The following is a 19,999-nucleotide window of genomic DNA, read 5'->3' on the forward strand; positions in this document are numbered from 1 at the left end:
TTTATTCTAAATTTGCACATTTTTCAGGCGATCTACTTATAGGTCTACCTAGTGAAATATTTGATGATGTTATTTGTAATGCCATAATAGATGTTGAGGACGTAACAAACATTTCCCAAGGGTGTGAAATTAATATTGGAAACCGCTTTTGTATATTTGAGACCTTAAAGGACCAGTAAATACAGTAGATTTGCATAATCAACAGAAGCATAATAAAAAGACAATGCAATGGCACTTTGTCTGAACTTCAAATGAGTAAGTAGTAGATCATTTTCTGACAAATTTCAAAGTTATGTCTATTTTCCACTCTTCCTGTATCATGTGACAGCCATTAGCCAATCACAAATGCATATACCTATATTCTGTGAATTCTTGCACATGATCGGCACTAGTGAATCAAAATATGTAAATAAAAAAATACTATGTACATTTTGTTAATGGAAGTGAATTGGAAAAAGTTGTTTAAAATTGCAAGTTCTATCTGAATCATGAAAGTTTAATTTTCAAATTGAGTTTCTTTTAACCCCTTAATGACCGGACCATTTTTCAATTTTCTTACCCTTAATGACAATGGCTATTTTTACATTTCTGCAGTGTTTGCGTTTAGCTGTAATTTTCCTCTTACTCGTTTACTGTACCCACACATATTATATACCGTTTTTCTCGTCATTAAATGGACTTTCTAAAGATACCATTATTTTCATCATGTCTTATAATTTACTAAAAAAAAAATGATAAAATATGAGGAAAAAATGGAAAAAACAGAATTTATGTTTACCTGATAAATTACTTTCTCCAACGGTGTGTCCGGTCCACGGCGTCATCCTTACTTGTGGGATATTCTCTTCCCCAACAGGAAATGGCAAAGAGCCCAGCAAAGCTGGTCACATGATCCCTCCTAGGCTCCGCCTACCCCAGTCATTCGACCGACGTTAAGGAGGAATATTTGCATAGGAGAAACCATATGATACCGTGGTGACTGTAGTTAAAGAAAATAAATTATCAGACCTGATTAAAAAACCAGGGCGGGCCGTGGACAGGACACACCGTTGGAGAAAGTAATTTATCAGGTAAACATAAATTCTGTTTTCTCCAACATAGGTGTGTCCGGTCCACGGCGTCATCCTTACTTGTGGGAACCAATACCAAAGCTTTAGGACACGGATGAAGGGAGGGAGCAAATCAGGTCACCTAGATGGAAGGCACCACGGCTTGCAAAACCTTTCTCCCAAAAATAGCCTCAGAAGAAGCAAAAGTATCAAACTTGTAAAATTTGGTAAAAGTGTGCAGTGAAGACCAAGTCGCTGCCCTACATATCTGATCAACAGAAGCCTCGTTCTTGAAGGCCCATGTGGAAGCCACAGCCCTAGTGGAATGAGCTGTGATTCTTTCGGGAGGCTGCCGTCCGGCAGTCTCGTAAGCCAATCTGATGATGCTTTTAATCCAAAAAGAGAGAGAGGTAGAAGTTGCTTTTTGACCTCTCCTTTTACCGGAATAAACAACAAACAAGGAAGATGTTTGTCTAAAATCCTTTGTAGCGTCTAAATAGAATTTTAGAGCGCGAACAACATCCAAATTGTGCAACAAACGTTCCTTCTTTGAAACTGGTTTCGGGCACAGAGAAGGTACGATAATCTCCTGGTTAATGTTTTTGTTAGAAACAACTTTTGGAAGAAAACCAGGTTTAGTACGTAAAACCACCTTATCTGCATGGAACACCAGATAAGGAGGAGAACACTGCAGAGCAGATAATTCTGAAACTCTTCTAGCAGAAGAAATTGCAACCAAAAACAAAACTTTCCAAGATAATAACTTAATATCAACGGAATGTAAGGGTTCAAACGGAACCCCCTGAAGAACTGAAAGAACTAAGTTGAGACTCCAAGGAGGAGTCAAAGGTTTGTAAACAGGCTTGATTCTAACCAGAGCCTGAACAAAGGCTTGAACATCTGGCACAGCTGCCAGCTTTTTGTGAAGTAACACAGACAAGGCAGAAATCTGTCCCTTCAGGGAACTTGCAGATAATCCTTTTTCCAATCCTTCTTGAAGGAAGGATAGAATCTTAGGAATCTTAACCTTGTCCCAAGGGAATCTTTTAGATTCACACCAACAGATATATTTTTTCCAAATTTTGTGGTAAATCTTTCTAGTTACAGGCTTTCTGGCCTGAACAAGAGTATCGATAACAGAATCTGAGAACCCTCGCTTCGATAAGATCAAGCGTTCAATCTCCAAGCAGTCAGCTGGAGTGAGACCAGATTCGGATGTTCGAACGGACCTTGAACAAGAAGGTCTCGTCTCAAAGGTAGCTTCCATGGTGGAGCCGATGACATATTCACCAGATCTGCATACCAAGTCCTGCGTGGCCACGCAGGAGCTATCAAGATCACCGACGCCCTCTCCTGATTGATCCTGGCTACCAGCCTGGGGATGAGAGGAAACGGCGGGAATACATAAGCTAGGTTGAAGGTCCAAGGTGCTACTAGTGCATCCACTAGAGCCGCCTTGGGATCCCTGGATCTGGACCCGTAGCAAGGAACTTTGAAGTTCTGACGAGAGGCCATCAGATCCATGTCTGGAATGCCCCACAGTTGAGTGATTTGGACAAAGATTTCCGGATGGAGTTCCCACTCCCCCGGATGCAATGTCTGACGACTCAGAAAATCCGCTTCCCAATTTTCCACTCCTGGGATGTGGATTGCAGACAGGTGGCAGGAGTGAGACTCCGCCCATTGAATGATTTTGGTCACTTCTTCCATCGCCAGGGAACTCCTTGTTCCCCCCTGATGGTTGATGTACGCAACAGTTGTCATGTTGTCTGATTGAAACCGTATGAACTTGGCCCTCGCTAGCTGAGGCCAGGCCTTGAGAGCATTGAATATCGCTCTCAGTTCCAGAATATTTATCGGTAGAAGAGATTCTTCCCGAGACCAAAGACCCTGAGCTTTCAGGGATCCCCAGACCGCGCCCCAGCCCATCAGACTGGCGTCGGTCGTGACAATGACCCACTCTGGTCTGCGGAAGGTCATCCCTTGTGACAGGTTGTCCAGGGACAGCCACCAACGGAGTGAGTCTCTGGTCCTCTGATTTACTTGTATCCTCGGAGACAAGTCTGTATAGTCCCCATTCCACTGACTGAGCATGCACAGTTGTAATGGTCTTAGATGAATGCGCGCAAAAGGAACTATGTCCATTGCCGCTACCATCAAACCTATCACTTCCATGCACTGCGCTATGGAAGGAAGAGGAACGGAATGAAGTATCCGACAAGAGTCTAGAAGTCTTGTTTTTCTGGCCTCTGTCAGAAAAATCCTCATTTCTAAGGAGTCTATTATTGTTCCCAAGAAGGGAACCCTTGTCGACGGAGATAGAGAACTCTTTTCCACGTTCACTTTCCATCCGTGAGATCTGAGAAAGGCCAGGACGATGTCCGTGTGAGCCTTTGCTTGAGGAAGGGACGACGCTTGAATCAGAATGTCGTCCAAGTAAGGTACTACAGCAATGCCCCTTGGTCTTAGCACAGCTAGAAGGGACCCTAGTACCTTTGTGAAAATCCTTGGAGCAGTGGCTAATCCGAAAGGAAGCGCCACGAACTGGTAATGCTTGTCCAGGAATGCGAACCTTAGGAACCGATGATGTTCCTTGTGGATAGGAATATGTAGATACGCATCCTTTAAATCCACCGTGGTCATGAATTGACCTTCCTGGACGGAAGGAAGAATTGTTCGAATGGTTTCCATCTTGAACGATGGAACCTTGAGAAACTTGTTTAAGATCTTGAGATCTAAGATTGGTCTGAACGTTCCCTCTTTTTTGGGAACTATGAACAGATTGGAGTAGAACCCCATCCCTTGTTCTCCTAATGGAACAGGATGAATCACTCCCATTGTTAACAGGTCTTCTACACAATGTAAGAATGCCTGTCTTTTTATGTGGTCTGAAGACAACTGAGACCTGTGGAACCTCCCCCTTGGGGGAAGCCCCTTGAATTCCAGAAGATAACCTTGGGAGACTATTTCTAGTGTCCAAGGATCCAGAACATCTCTTGCCCAAGCCTGAGCGAAGAGAGAGAGTCTGCCCCCCACCAGATCCGGTCCCGGATCGGGGGCCAACATTTCATGCTGTCTTGGTAGCAGTGGCAGGTTTCTTGGCCTGCTTTCCCTTGTTCCAGCCTTGCATTGGTCTCCAAGCTTGCTTGGCTTGAGAAGTATTACCCTCTTGCTTAGAGGACGTAGCACTTTGGGCTGGTCCGTTTCTACGAAAGGGACGAAAATTAGGTTTATTTTTGGCCTTGAAAGGCCGATCCTGAGGAAGGGCATGGCCCTTACCCCCAGTGATATCAGAGATAATCTCTTTCAAGTCAGGGCCAAACAGCGTTTTCCCCTTGAAAGGAATGTTAAGTAGCTTGTTCTTGGAAGACGCATCAGCTGACCAAGATTTCAACCAAAGCGCTCTGCGCGCCACAATAGCAAACCCAGAATTCTTAGCCGCTAACCTAGCCAATTGCAAAGTGGCGTCTAGGGTGAAAGAATTAGCCAATTTGAGAGCATTGATTCTGTCCATAATCTCCTCATAAGGAGGAGAATCACTATCGACCGCCTTTACCAGCTCATCGAACCAGAAACATGCGGCTGTAGCGACAGGGACAATGCATGAAATTGGTTGTAGAAGGTAACCCTGCTGAACAAACATTTTTTTAAGTAAACCTTCTAATTTTTTATCCATAGGATCTTTGAAAGCACAAATATCTTCTATGGGTATAGTGGTGCGTTTGTTTAAAGTGGAAACCGCTCCCTCGACCTTGGGGACTGTCTGCCATAAGTCCTTTCTGGGGTCGACCATAGGAAACAATTTTTTAAATATGGGGGGAGGGACGAAAGGAATACCGGGCCTTTCCCATTCTTTATTTACAATGTCCGCCACCCGCTTGGGTATAGGAAAAGCTTCTGGGAGCCCCGGGACCTCTAGGAACTTGTCCATTTTACATAGCTTCTCTGGGATGACCAAATTGTCACAATCATCCAGAGTGGATAATACCTCCTTAAGCAGAGCGCGGAGATGTTCCAACTTAAATTTAAACGTAATCACATCAGGTTCAGCTTGTTGAGAAATGTTCCCTGAATCTGTAATTTCTCCCTCAGACAAAACCTCCCTGGCCCCATCAGACTGGTTTAGGGGCCCTTCAGAACCATTATTATCAGCGTCGTCATGCTCTTCAGTATCTAAAACAGAGCAGTCGCGCTTACGCTGATAAGTGTGCATTTTGGCTAAAATGTTTTTGACAGAATTATCCATTACAGCCGTTAATTGTTGCATAGTAAGGAGTATTGGCGCGCTAGATGTACTAGGGGCCTCCTGAGTGGGCAAGACTCGTGTAGACGAAGGAGGGAATGATGCAGTACCATGCTTACTCCCCTCACTTGAGGAATCATCTTGGGCATCATTGTCATTGTCACATAAATCACATTTATTTAAATGAGAAGGAACTCTGGCTTCCCCACATTCAGAACACAGTCTATCTGGTAGTTCAGACATGTTAAACAGGCATAAACTTGATAACAAAGTACAAAAAACGTTTTAAAATAAAACCGTTACTGTCACTTTAAATTTTAAACTGAACACACTTTATTACTGCAATTGCGAAAAAATATGAAGGAATTGTTCAAAATTCACCAAAATTTCACCACAGTGTCTTAAAGCCTTAAAAGTATTGCACACCAAATTTGGAAGCTTTAACCCTTAAAATAACGGAACCGGAGCCGTTTTTAACTTTAACCCCTTTACAGTCCCTGGTATCTGCTTTGCTGAGACCCAACCAAGCCCAAAGGGGAATACGATACCAAATGACGCCTTCAGAAAGTCTTTTCTATGTATCAGAGCTCCTCACACATGCGACTGCATGCCATGCCTCTCAAAAACAAGTGCGCAACACCGGCGCGAAAATGAGGCTCTGCCTATGATTTGGGAAAGCCCCTAAAGAATAAGGTGTCTAAAAAAGTGCCTGCCGATATAATCTTATCAAAATACCCAGATTAAATGATTCCTCAAGGCTAAATATGTGTTAATAATGAATCGATTTAGCCCAGAAAAAGTCTACAGTCTTAATAAGCCCTTGTGAAGCCCTTATTTACTATCTTAATAAACATGGCTTACCGGATCCCATAGGGAAAATGACAGCTTCCAGCATTACATCGTCTTGTTAGAATGTGTCATGCCTCAAGCAGCAAGAGACTGCTCACTGTTCCCCCAACTGAAGTTAATTCCTCTCAACAGTCCTGTGTGGAACAGCCATGGATTTTAGTAACGGTTGCTAAAATCATTTTCCTCATACAAACAGAAATCTTCATCTCTTTTCTGTTTCTGAGTAAATAGTACATACCAGCACTATTTTAAAATAACAAACTCTTGATTGAATAATAAAAACTACAGTTAAACACTAAAAAACTCTAAGCCATCTCCGTGGAGATGTTGCCTGTACAACGGCAAAGAGAATGACTGGGGTAGGCGGAGCCTAGGAGGGATCATGTGACCAGCTTTGCTGGGCTCTTTGCCATTTCCTGTTGGGGAAGAGAATATCCCACAAGTAAGGAAGACGCCGTGGACCGGACACACCTATGTTGGAGAAAAACACACTTTTTCTAACTTTGACCCCCAAAATCTGTTACACATCTACAACCACCAAAAAACACCCATGCTAAATAGTTTATAAATTTTGTCCTGAGTTTAGAAATACCCAATGTTTACATGTTCTTTGCTTTTTTTGCAATTTATGGGGCAATAAATACAAGTAGCACTTTGCTATTTCCAAACCACTTTTTTTCAAAATTAGCGCTAGTTACTTTGGAACCCTGATATCTGTCAGGAATATCTGAATATCCCCTGACATGTACATATTTCGTTTTAGAAGACATCCCAAAGTATTGATCTAGGCCCATTTTGGTATATTTCATGCCACCATTTCACCGCCAAATGCGATTAAAAAAAAAAAAGTTCACTTTTTCACAAATTTTGTCACAAACTTTAGGTTTCCCACTGAAATTATTTACAAACAGCTTCTGCAATTATGGCACAAATGGTTGTAAATGCTTCTCTGGGATCCCCTTTTTCAGAAATAACAGACTCATATGGCTTTGTGGTTGCTTTTTGGTAATTAGAAGGCCGCTAAATGCCGCTGCGCACCACACATGTTTTATGCCCAGGAGTGAAGGGGTTAATTAGGGAGCTTGTAGGGTTAATTTTAGCTTTAGTGTAGTAGACAACCCCAAGTATTGATCTAGGCCCATTTTGGTATATTTTATGCCACCATTTCACCGCCAAATGCGAGCAAATAAAAAAAAAAAACTTTACATTTTTCACAATTTTAGGTTTCTCACTGAAATTATTTACAAACAGCTTGTGCAATTATGGCAGAAATTGTTGTAAAAGCTTCTCTGGGATCCCCTTTGTTCAGAAATAGCAGATTTATATGGCTTTGGCGTTGCTTTTTGGTAATTAGAAGGCCGCTAAATGCTGCTGCGCACAACACGTGAATTATGCCCAGCAGTGAAGGGGTTAAATTAGGTAGCTTGTAGGGAGCTTGCAGGGTTAATTTTAGAGATCAGCCTCCCACCTGACACATCCCACCCCCTGATCCCTCCCAAATAGCTCTCTTCCCTCCCCCACCCCACAATTGTTACCGCCATCTTAAGTACTGGCAGAAAGTCTGCCAGTACTAAATAACATAATTTATGTAAGAACTTACCTGATAAATTCATTTCTTTCATATTAGCAAGAGTCCATGAGCTAGTGACGTATGGGATATACATTCCTACCAGGAGGGGCAAAGTTTCCCAAACCTCAAAATGCCCACAAATACACCCCTCACCACACCCACAATTCAGTTTAACGAATAGCCAAGAAGTGGGGTGATAAAAAAAGTGCGAAAGCATATAAAATAAGGAATTGGAATAATTGTGCTTTATACAAAAATCATAACCACCACAAAAAAGGGCGGGCCTCATGGACTCTTGCTAATATGAAAGAAATGAATTTATCAGGTAAGTTCTTACATAAATTATGTTTTCTTTCATGTAATTAGCAAGAGTCCATGAGCTAGTGACGTATGGGATAATGACTACCCAAGATGTGGATCTTTCCACACAAGAGTCACTAGAGAGGGAGGGATAAAATAAAGACAGCCAATTCCTGCTGAAAATAATCCACACCCAAAATAAAGTTTAATGAAAAACATAAGCAGAAGATTCAAACTGAAACGGCTGCCTGAAGTACTTTTCTACCAAAAACTGCTTCAGAAGAAGAAAATACATCAAAATGGTAGAATTTAGTAAAAGTATGCAAAGAGGACCAAGTTGCTGCTTTGCAAATCTGATCAACCGAAGCTTCATTCCTAAACGCCCAGGAAGTAGAAACTGACCTAGTAGAATGAGCTGTAATCCTCTGAGGCGGAGTTTTACCCGACTCAACATAGGCAAGATGAATTAAAGATTTCAACCAAGATGCCAAAGAAATGGCAGAAGCTTTCTGGCCTTTTCTAGAACCAGAAAAGATAACAAATAGACTAGAAGTCTTTCGAAAAGACTTAGTAGCTTCAACATAATATTTCAAAGCTCTAACAACATCCAAAGAATGCAACGACTTCTCCTTAGAATTCTTAGGATTAGGACATAATGAAGGAACCACAATTTCTCTACTAATGTTGTTGGAATTCACAACTTTAGGTAAAAATTCAAAAAAAGTTCGCAACACCGCCTTATCCTGATGAAAAATCAGAAAAGGAGACTCACAAGAAAGAGCAGATAATTCAGAAACTCTTCTGGCAGAAGAGATTGCCAAAAGGAACAAAACTTTCCAAGAAAGTAATTTAATGTCCAATGAATGCATAGGTTCAAACGGAGGAGCTTGAAGAGCTCCCAGAACCAAATTCAAACTCCAAGGAGGAGAAATTGACTTAATGACAGGTTTTATACGAACCAAAGCTTGTACAAAACAATGAATATCAGGAAGAATAGCAATCTTTCTGTGAAAAAGAACAGAAAGAGCAGAGATTTGTCCTTTCAAGGAACTTGCAGACAAACCTTTATCCAAACCATCCTGAAGAAACTGCAAAATTCTCGGAATTCTAAAAGAATGCCAAGAAAAATGATGAGAAAGACACCAAGAAATATAAGTCTTCCAGACTCTATAATATATCTCTCTAGATACAGATTTACGCGCCTGTAACATAGTATTAATCACAGAGTCAGAGAAACCTCTTTGACCAAGAATCAAGCGTTCAATCTCCATACCTTTAAATTTAAGGATTTCAGATCCTGATGGAAAAAAGGACCTTGCGACAGAAGGTCTGGTCTTAACGGAAGAGTCCACGGTTGGCAAGAGGCCATCCGGACAAGATCCGCATACCAAAACCTGTGAGGCCATGCCGGAGCTACCAGCAGAACAAACGAGCATTCCTTCAGAATCTTGGAGATTACTCTTGGAAGAAGAACTAGAGGCGGAAAGATAAAGGCAGGATGATACTTCCAAGGAAGTGACAATGCATCCACTGCCTCCGCCTGAGGATCCCGGGATCTGGACAGATACCTGGGAAGTTTCTTGTTTAGATGAGACGCCATCAGATCTATTTCTGGAAGTTCCCACATTTGAACAATCTCAAGAAATACCTCTGGGTGAAGAGACCATTCGCCCGGATGCAACGTTTGGCGACTGAGATAATCCGCTTCCCAATTGTCTATACCTGGGATATGAACCGCAGAAATGAGACAGGAGCTGGATTCCGCCCAAACCAAAATTCGAGATACTTCTTTCATAGCCAGAGGACTGTGAGTCCCTCCTTGATGATTGATGTATGCCACAGTTGTGACATTGTCTGTCTGAAAACAAATGAACGATTCTCTCTTCAGAAGAGGCCAAAACTGAAGAGCTCTGAAAATTGCACGGAGTTCCAAAATATTGATCGGTAATCTCACCTCCTGAGATTCCCAAACTCCTTGTGCCGTCAGAGATCCCCACACAGCTCCCCAACCTGTGAGACTTGCATCTGTTGAAATTACAGACCAGGTCGGAAGCACAAAAGAAGCCCCCTGAATTAAACGATGGTGATCTGTCCACCACGTTAGAGAGTGTCGAACAATCGGTTTTAAAGATATTAATTGAGATATCTTTGTGTAATCCTTGCACCATTGATTCAGCATACAGAGCTGAAGAGGTCGCATGTGAAAACGAGCAAAGGGGATCGCGTCCGATGCAGCAGTCATAAGACCTAGAATTTCCATGCATAAGGCTACCGAAGGGAATGATTGTGACTGAAGGTTTCGACAAGCTGAAATCAATTTTAGACGTCTCTTGTCTGTTAAAGACAGAGTCATGGACACTGAATCTATCTGGAAACCCAGAAAGGTAACCCTTGTCTGAGGAATCAATGAACTTTTTGGTAAATTGATCCTCCAACCATGATCTTGAAGAAACAACACAAGTCGATTCGTATGATATTCTGCTAAATGTAAAGACTGAGCAAGTACCAAGATATCGTCCAAATAAGGAAATACCACAATACCCTGTTCTCTGATTACAGACAGAAGGGCACCGAGAACCTTTGTAAAAATTCTTGGAGCTGTAGCTAGGCCAAATGGCAGAGCCACAAACTGGTAATGCTTGTCCAGAAAAGAGAATCTCAGGAACTGATAATGATCTGGATGAATCTGAATATGCAGATATGCATCCTGTAAATCTATTGTGGACATATAATGCCCTTGCTGAACAAAAGGCAAGATAGTCCTTACAGTTACCATCTTGAACGTTGGTATCCTTACATAACGATTCAATATTTTTAGATCCAGAACTGGTCTGAAGGAATTCTCCTTCTTTGGTACAATGAAGAGATTTGAATAAAACCCCATCCCCTGTTCCGGAACTGGAACTGGCATAATTACTCCAGCCAACTCTAGATCTGAAACACAATTCAGAAATGCTTGAGCTTTCACTGGATTTACTGGGACACGGGAAAGAAAAAATCTCTTTGCAGGAGGTCTCATCTTGAAACCAATTCTGTACCCTTCTGAAACAATGTTCTGAATCCAAAGATTGTGAACAGAATTGATCCAAATTTCTTTGAAAAAACGTAACCTGCCCCCTACCAGCTGAGCTGGAATGAGGGCCGCACCTTCATGTGGACTTAGAAGCAGGCTTTGCCTTTCTAGCAGGCTTAGATTTATTCCAGACTGGAGATGGTTTCCAAACTGAAACTGCTCCTGAGGATGAAGGATTAGGCTTTAGTTCTTTGTTGAAACGAAAGGAACGAAAACGATTATTAGCCCTGTTTTTACCCTTAGATTTTTTATCCTGTGGTAAAAAAGTTCCTTTCCCACCAGTAACAGTTGAGATAATAGAATCCAACTGAGAACCGAATAATTTGTTACCCTGGAAAGAAATGGAAAGTAGAGTTGATTTAGAAGCCATATCAGCATTCCAAGTTTTAAGCCATAAAGCTCTTCTAGCTAAAATAGCTAGAGACATAAACCTGACATCAACTCTGATAATATCAAAAATGGCATCACAGATAAAATTATTAGCATGCTGAAGAAGAATAATAATATCATGAGAATCATGATCTGTTACTTGTTGCGCTAAAGTTTCCAACCAAAAAGTTGAAGCTGCAGCAACATCAGCCAAAGATATAGCAGGTCTAAGAAGATTACCTGAACACAGATAAGCTTTTCTTAGAAAGGATTCAATTTTCCTATCTAAAGGATCCTTAAACGAAGTACCATCTGACGTAGGAATAGTAGTACGTTTAGCAAGGGTAGAAATAGCCCCATCAACTTTAGGGATTTTGTCCCAAAATTCTAATCTGTCAGACGGCACAGGATATAATTGCTTAAAACGTTTAGAAGGAGTAAATGAATTACCCAATTTATCCCATTCTTTGGAAATTACTTCAGAAATAGCATTAGGAACAGGAAAAACTTCTGGAATAACCACAGGAGATTTAAATACCTTATCTAAACGTTTAGAATTAGTATCAAGAGGACCAGAATCCTCTATTTCTAAAGCAATTAGTACTTCTTTGAGTAAAGAACGAATAAATTCCATTTTAAATAAATATGAAGATTTATCAGCATCAATCTCTGAGACAGAATCCTCTGAACCAGAAGAGTCATTAGAATCAGAATGATGATGTTCATTTAAAAATTCATCTGTAGGGAGAGAAGTTTTAAAAGATTTTTTACGTTTAGTAGGAGGAGAAATAACAGACATAGCCTTCTTGATGGATTCAGAAACAAAATCTCTTATGTTATCAGGAACATTCTGCACCTTAGATGTTGAAGGAACTGCAACAGGCAATGGTACATTACTAAAGGAAATATTATCTGCATTAACAAGTTTGTCATGACAATTAATACAAACAACAGCCGGAGGAATTGCTACCAAAAGTTTACAGCAGATACACTTAGCTTTGGTAGATCCAGCACTAGACAGCGATTTTCCTGAAGTATCTTCTGACTCAGATGCAACGTGAGACATCTTGCAATATGTAAGAGAAAAAACAACATATAAAGCAAAATTGATCAAATTCCTTAAATGACAGTTTCAGGAATGGGAAAAAATGCCAAAGAACAAGCTTCTAGCAACCAGAAGCAATGAAAAATGAGACTTAAATAATGTGGAGACAAAAGCGACGCCCATATTTTTTAGCGCCAAATAAGACGCCCACATTATTTGGCGCCTAAATGCTTTTGGCGCCAAAAATGACGCCACATCCGGAACGCCGACATTTTTGGCGCAAAATAACGTCAAAAAATGACGCAACTTCCGGCGACACGTATGACGCCGGAAACGGAAAAGATTTTTTGCGCCAAAAAAGTCCGCGCCAAGAATGACGCAATAAAATGAAGCATTTTCAGCCCCCGCGAGCCTAACAGCCCACAGGGAAAAAAGAGTCACATTTTTGAAGGTAAGAAAAAATGATTAATTCAAATGCATTATCCCAAATATGAAACTGACTGTCTGAAAAATAAGGAATGTTGAACATTCTGAGTCAAGGCAAATAAATGTTTGAATACATATATTTAGAACTTTATAAACAAAGTGCCCAACCATAGCTTAGAGTGTCACAGAAAATAAGATATACTTACCCCAGGACACTCATCTACATGTTTGTAGAAAGCCAAACCAGTACTGAAACGAGAATCAGCAGAGGTAATGGTATATAAATAAGAGTATATCGTCGATCTGAAAAGGGAGGTAAGAGATGAATCTCTACGACCGATAACAGAGAACCTATGAAATAGACCCCGTAGAAGGAGATCACTGCATTCAAATAGGCAATACTCTCCTCACATCCCTCTGACATTCACTGCACGCTGAGAGGAAAACCGGGCTCCAACTTGCTGCGGAGCGCATATCAACGTAGAATCTAGCACAAACTTACTTCACCACCTCCATAGGAGGCAAAGTTTGTAAAACTGAATTGTGGGTGTGGTGAGGGGTGTATTTGTGGGCATTTTGAGGTTTGGGAAACTTTGCCCCTCCTGGTAGGAATGTATATCCCATACGTCACTAGCTCATGGACTCTTGCTAATTACATGAAAGAAAAAAGAGGTGTTTTTTTTTTTTTAAATAACAATTATAAAATATTTTAGTTGTGATGGACCCCTGCCTTAGCACCAACCTCCCTGATCCCCCCCTCCAGCTCTCTAACCCTCTCCCCTACCTAATTACCGCCATCTTGGGTACTGGCAGCTGTCTGCCAGTACCCAGTTTGGCCCCACAAACCAAACTTATTTTAATTGTATTTATAACTGTTATTTGTGTTTATTTATTTCTGTAGTGTAGCAGCCCCCCCACAATACCCCCACCCCCTCCCCCTCACAGATCCTTTTAAATATAAAAAAAATAAAATAACTTTTTTTCCCCTTATTTTTTCATTGGTGTCAGTGTGGCTAATGTGCGCATGTGCACGTGCACGCGTGCCCACATGCACACGCACCCCCGTGCACGCGCGCGCACACGCTCCCTCCTCCCACCGGTCAGAGGCACCATCGGCACCATCACTACCGGTGCAGAGAGGGCCACAGAGTGGCTCTCTCTGCATCGGAGTCTTGTAAAGGGGTATTGCAGGATGCCTCCATATCGAGGCATCACTGCAATACCCTCAGAGCTGCTGGAAGTGATTGTGATCACTTCCAGCACTCTGTTAGACAACTGACGTACCAGGTACGTCCATTGTCATTAACTGATTGTTAATGCATGACGTACCTGGTACGTCAGTTGTCATTAAGGGGTTAAACACTAGTCTACAGGGTCAACAACCTGTTAAGCAGGTGTTTAACCACAAAGCCCTACAAGCAGATAACAGATGATGCATAAATGAAAAGCAGGTACATGAAACTCAATTTTTATTTCATGATTCAGACAAAGCATACACTTTTAAACTTCTTTTATCTAAATTTGCTTTGTTCTCTTGGTATCACTTTGTTAAAAAGGATGTCTTGGTAGGCTCAGGAGCTGGAAACTAGCTGCTGATTGATGGCTGCACATATATTCTTCTTTAATTGGCTTACTCCTGTGTTCAGGTAGCTCCCAGAAGTGTTTTGCTGCTTCTTCAACAAAAGATATAGAGACTATGTTGGCAGCGTTTTCCAAATTTATTTAACATGGCAATGTTTATGTCCACCCAGTGAGTTTGGTCACTGTATTTAATCCAAACAACAACAAAAGTTAGGAAGAAAATGATGGAGCAGGTGGGAGAGAAGAGAATGAATCACTTTCGGACATGCTGATTTTTAGGTAGCAGTGCGACAACAAGCAGATGATAGAAAGTTGGTGACACGAGACAGAAGCTCAGGAGTAATATCAAGAGAGCACACATAGGTTTGTGCATAATCAGCATAGAGGGGGTAAAATAAAGCCAAACCGATGTATTATGTTTACTAGTTAGGAAGTATATCAAAAGATTAAGAGACTTGAGGGACATTGACTAACACAAAGTAACAAGAGGAGAAACAAAACCAGAGAAGAATGCACTGATGAAAATGTGAAGATATATCATCAGGAGAAGACAGTGTCAAAAATAAACATCTCATTCAAATAAATGTTAAATATTTCTCATACCTGTATGGCCTCTCTGCGTTGTGAATCCTTCTATGGTTTCGAACACCAATATATGTTGGGCTTTTGTAATTGCACATATCACAACCATACATCTTTGGAGTAGAGGATTTGTCTCCTAAACATTAAGAAACACATACACACAAAGTGAATACTAAAGTATAAACGCAAAATAAAGTTGCTTAAAAAATGGGTTAGTAAGGATTAGGTATATCTTAGAGGGAAAATGTACAATTACTTAGCTAAAATGTTAGTTTTTTTATATTTTAAATCTTGCGATATAAGGAGTTTAAAGGTAATAACTTTAAAGGCTGATTAGCAAATGCTAGCTTTTAGGATAACAAATACTCTCTATATAGACACATTATTACCAGTATAAAAAAAGGTTGTCATGCTTACTAAACTGTAAGATATGTGGCTTTTATAATCTTATAAAAAGTTGTGAAAAGCAAGAAACAAACTGGACAGACAGCAGCCCACCAGCACAACTGATGTCTGGAGCAGAAGTCAGCAACCTATGGCACGTGAGTAATTTTTACTGACACTTGGAGTGATGTACTGAGGACTGACAGAGCCTCTGGTTCCAGCCTTGTCACAATTATGCCATGAAGTGGAGGAGGGGGGCAGCTAAGCCCAGTCTTACACAGACACCATGCACAGTACGTGATAAACGCACTACAAGCTAAGGAGCAGGCTGCAATTGGAGAAGCTTTGTGAAAATGTATAGTTAGGTCCAGGTGACTAAGACTTGAGGTCTGATATGGATCGGAAATGGATAGTATAACAATGGTAGCAGAGCCAGGAGTCCAATCAGATGTTCAATCTTCTTAATATAAATTACTATTATACAAGTATCTGTTCTTTATTTTCAAACTTTATACAAAAGATATTGATTGCACACATGGTCATGTAGTATTACTTATTTACTTTGACATAGTGCTCATACAAAGCTGCCAGCTCCTGGACTAGATATTGCCCTCTAGCTATTACTGAATAATCCTGAGATCTACGGCGGTGAGATCTTACTGGAATAATAACTTAACAGGGGGGGGGGGGGTTAATGATGGTTTCTTTAGCTTTTCAACACCAGAAAAACTGATCTTAAATCAAAATTTAATCCTTGAGGAAGTACTTTCTTGTTGGCTCCATGATCATTAACCTGGGCCATCATTAAAAATTGTTAAGTGTAACTTCCTTTACCCATAATACCCAGTCATTCAGCCAAAGGAAAAAAGAAAAAAGAAGAAAGAAGAAGAAACACAAGGGTATAGAAGGTGCCTGAGGTTTACTAAAAAAAAATGCCAAACATAATTTAAAAAAAGGGGGCGGGCGCGTGGACTCTCCATGCCCGGAAAGAAATTTATCAGGTAAGCATACATTTTGTTTTCTTTCCTATGGCATGGAGAGTCCACAACATCATTCCAAATACTAGTGGGAACCAATACCCAAGCTAGAGGACGCGGAATGAAAAGAGGGAGAACAAGGCAGGAGGACCTAAACAGAAGGCAACACCGCTTGAAGAAACTTTCTCCCAAAAGAGGCCTCAGCCGAGGCAAAAGTATCAACATTTGTAGAATATGGAAAAAGTATGCAGAGAGGACCATGTTGTCACCTTGCAAATCTGTTCCACAGAAGCTTCATTTTTGAAAGCCCAAGATGAGGAGACAGCCCTAGTGGAATGAGCCGTAATTCTCTCAGGAGGCTGCTGCCCAGCTGTCTCATAAGCAAAACGAATCATACTTCTTAACCAGAGAGAAAGGGTAGAAGTAGTGACCTTCTGACCCTTACGCTTTCCAGAGAAAACAACAAACAGGGCAGAAGATTGCCGAAATTCTTAAGTAGCTTGTAGGTAAAATTTTAGAGCACGCACAACATTGAAGTTATACAAAAGACGACAAAAAGGAACAACAATTTCCTGATTAATGTTTCAATCCAACACCAATTTAGGGCGAAACCCCAATTTAGTAAGAAGGACCGCCTTATGTGCATGAAAAATAAGGTATGGGGAATCACACTACAGAGCTGCAAGCTCAGAAACTCTGGGAGCGGAAGAAAAAGCAAGGAGAAACAAAACCTTCCAAGAGAACAATTTAATATCGACAACATGCATCGGCTAAAAAACTGAACCTGCTGCAAAACTTTAAGAACTAGGTTAAGGCTCAAAGGAGGAGCAACAGGTTTAAACACACCAGGTGGCAACCGGGCCATAGAACAAGCTATTGATGCTGCTGTTCGTTCCTGGCAGACTGCTTCTCATTCTGTTTTGCATATGTAAATATGACCCTGGGGATAGTCTCCCTATGGGTGATGGGGAAACCAGACTTGGACTCCTTGCCCAATGTGCTTAGAGGGATATGGCTGCACCTCACTGACGAGGCCCAAAGGAGGCCGAAACGATCGTCTGGGGTTGTCATGTTCCTTGTTCAGGAGAATTGCCTGGTATTTCGGGGCTGGACTGACCATGTCGGTGGGATCAGACTGATATACTACAGGAAAGTTTTCCTCTGTGAAAAGCACAATTGGGCAGAAAGAAGTTACTACCAGGTGGCAACCGGGCCATAGAACAAGCTATTGATGCTGCTGTTCGTTCCTGGCAGACTGCTTCTCATTCTGTTTTGCAGGTTTAAACACAGGCCTGATTCTGATCAGGGCCTGAACAAAAGCTTGAACATCTAGTAAATCTGCTAGACGTTTGTGCAAAAGAATAGACAGTGCAGAAATCTGACTCCTCAGAGTATTGACTGACAAACCTTTCTCCAGGCTCTCCTGAAGAAAAGCCAAAAGTCGAGGAACCCGTTTCGAGAAAAAAACATTTGAATCACGCCAATAAAAGGTATTTACACCATACCCTTTGGCAGATTCTGCGAGTAACAGGCATACGAGCCTGAGGCATATTATCTATGACTTTCTCAGACAAGCCAAATTTAGTCAAGACTAGAGCCGTCAGTTTCAGAGAAACTAGATTTGGATGAAATAAGGGACCCTGAAGCAGAAGGTCCTTCCTCCAAGGTAGCCTCCAAGGTGGAAGAGATGACATCGCTACCAGATCCATGAGCCAGATCCTGCGAGGCCCTGCAGGAGCTAACAGAATCACAGAAGCTCTTTCCTGCTAGATACTAGCAATTACGCGCTGAAGGAGAGCAAGCGGAGAAAACAGGAATGCTAGATTTATGTTCCAAGGAACCGCCAGAAGGGCTATCAGAACGGCTTGAGGATCTCTTGATGGTAACCGTACTTTGGAGGCTTAGCGTTTGACGAGACACCATCAGATCCAACTCCACAACCCCCAACCTGAAGGTTATTGTAAAAACCTCTGGTTAAAAAGAGCCCACTCTCCGGGATAAAAGGTTTGCCTGCTCAGAAAAAACACTTCCCAGATGTCCACCCCTGGGATGTGGATGGCAGAGAGACGACAATAATGAAACTCCACCCACTGGAGGATGCGAGTTACCTCCTTCATTGCTAAGTTCCTCCCTGGTGGTTGATGAAGCCACAGAGGAGAAGCTGTCCAACTGGAATCTGATAAACCGGACCAAGGCTAGTCTAGGCCACGTTGTCAAGGCATTGAAGATTGCTCTCAACTCAATGATGTTCATGGGAAGACCCTGTGCTTTTAAGGAGCTCCAAACTGCTCCCCAGCCTAACAGACTAACATCCGTGGACACAATCGTCTAAGTTGGTCTCAGGAAGCACGTGCCCCGAGACAGAAAGTCCAGCGAAATCCACCACAAGAGAGAATCTCTTGTTAGGTGATCTAGAACTATCCTCTGCGAGGTATCCGAGTGGTCTCCATTTCATTGACTGAGCATGCATAACTGCAGAGGAACTGAGCAAAGGGAATGATGTCCATTGAAGCAACCATCAGCCCAATCCATCCATGCATTGAGCCACTGATGGACAAATAGCAAACTGGAGAGAAAGGCACAAAGTAAGAAGTTTGGAAAAATCATCACACCGTTCACTGGGATCGATCCTGGGTCTATTTGCTCTGCCGTCTTGCAGCATTCTCCTCTGAGGGCTCTTTTTTCTGACATCCATCGGAAAAATCGCAGAGACAGGGAATCTATAATTGTTCCTAAGAAACACACCCTTGGTACAAGGGAACTCTTTCCCAGATTCACTTTCCATCCTTGGGAACAGCAGAGGTCTCATATGGAATGACAGACAACAACATATCTGCTAGATGAAAAGATGACGCTTGAACCAAGATGTTGCCAAGGTAAGGCACCACAGGGATTCCCTGAGACCTGACCACTGCCAAAAGAGCCCCCAGAACCTTTGTGAAAATTCTGGGAGCTGTAGCCAGGCTAAAAGGAAGAGCAGCCAACTGGAAAAGAAAAACTGTCTAGAAAGGCAAACCATAGGACTTGGTGATGTTCCCTGAGAATGGGAACATAAAGATACGCATCCTTCAGATCTATTGTAGTCAAGAACTGACCTCCTGAACCAAGGGAAGAATGGAACGAAAAGTATCCATTTATAAGTACCGACCCCTGAGGAATTTGTGGAGACCCTTTAGGCCTAAAAAGGGACAAAAAGTTCCCTCTTCTTTGGGAATCACAAAAGGATTTGAAAAGAATCCATGAACCTGTTCCTTTACGGGAACTCGAACTAACCCTCCCAGGGAAGAAAGGTCCTTTACTCAGTTTAAGAAGGCCTCCTCTATACCTGGATTGCAGATAGCCTTGACAGGAAAAACCTGTCTTTGGGAGGATAAAGTTTAAAACCTATTCTGAATCCCTGTGATACAACTTCCACAGTCGAAGGATCAGAGACATTGCGAATCCAAACCTGATATAAGGCTGGATATAGTAAGGATATTTGTAGAACGTATAATGGAGAGCGCCCAGCCACAGCTGGAATTGAACTCTCAACCTACAATTTCAAGATAGCA

The 19,999-nt window shown here is 41.7% G+C and overlaps 1 protein-coding gene across 3 annotated transcripts in view; it reads right to left on the minus strand.

Annotated features, from left to right (window-relative positions):
• Positions 1-19,999, minus strand: part of ZNF507 (zinc finger protein 507) — a 350,567-nt gene that overhangs the window by 168,841 nt on the left and 161,727 nt on the right. For all 3 annotated transcript variants that reach the window (XM_053701720.1, XM_053701736.1, XM_053701728.1), the window contains one exon: positions 15,109-15,223. In XM_053701720.1, coding sequence (XP_053557695.1) covers positions 15,109-15,223 — 115 coding nt within the window. The remainder of the gene's footprint in view (positions 1-15,108; positions 15,224-19,999) is intronic.

The sequence above is a fragment of the Bombina bombina genome, chromosome 1, assembly GCF_027579735.1.
Source record: "Bombina bombina isolate aBomBom1 chromosome 1, aBomBom1.pri, whole genome shotgun sequence".
Lineage (NCBI taxonomy): Eukaryota > Metazoa > Chordata > Amphibia > Anura > Bombinatoridae > Bombina > Bombina bombina.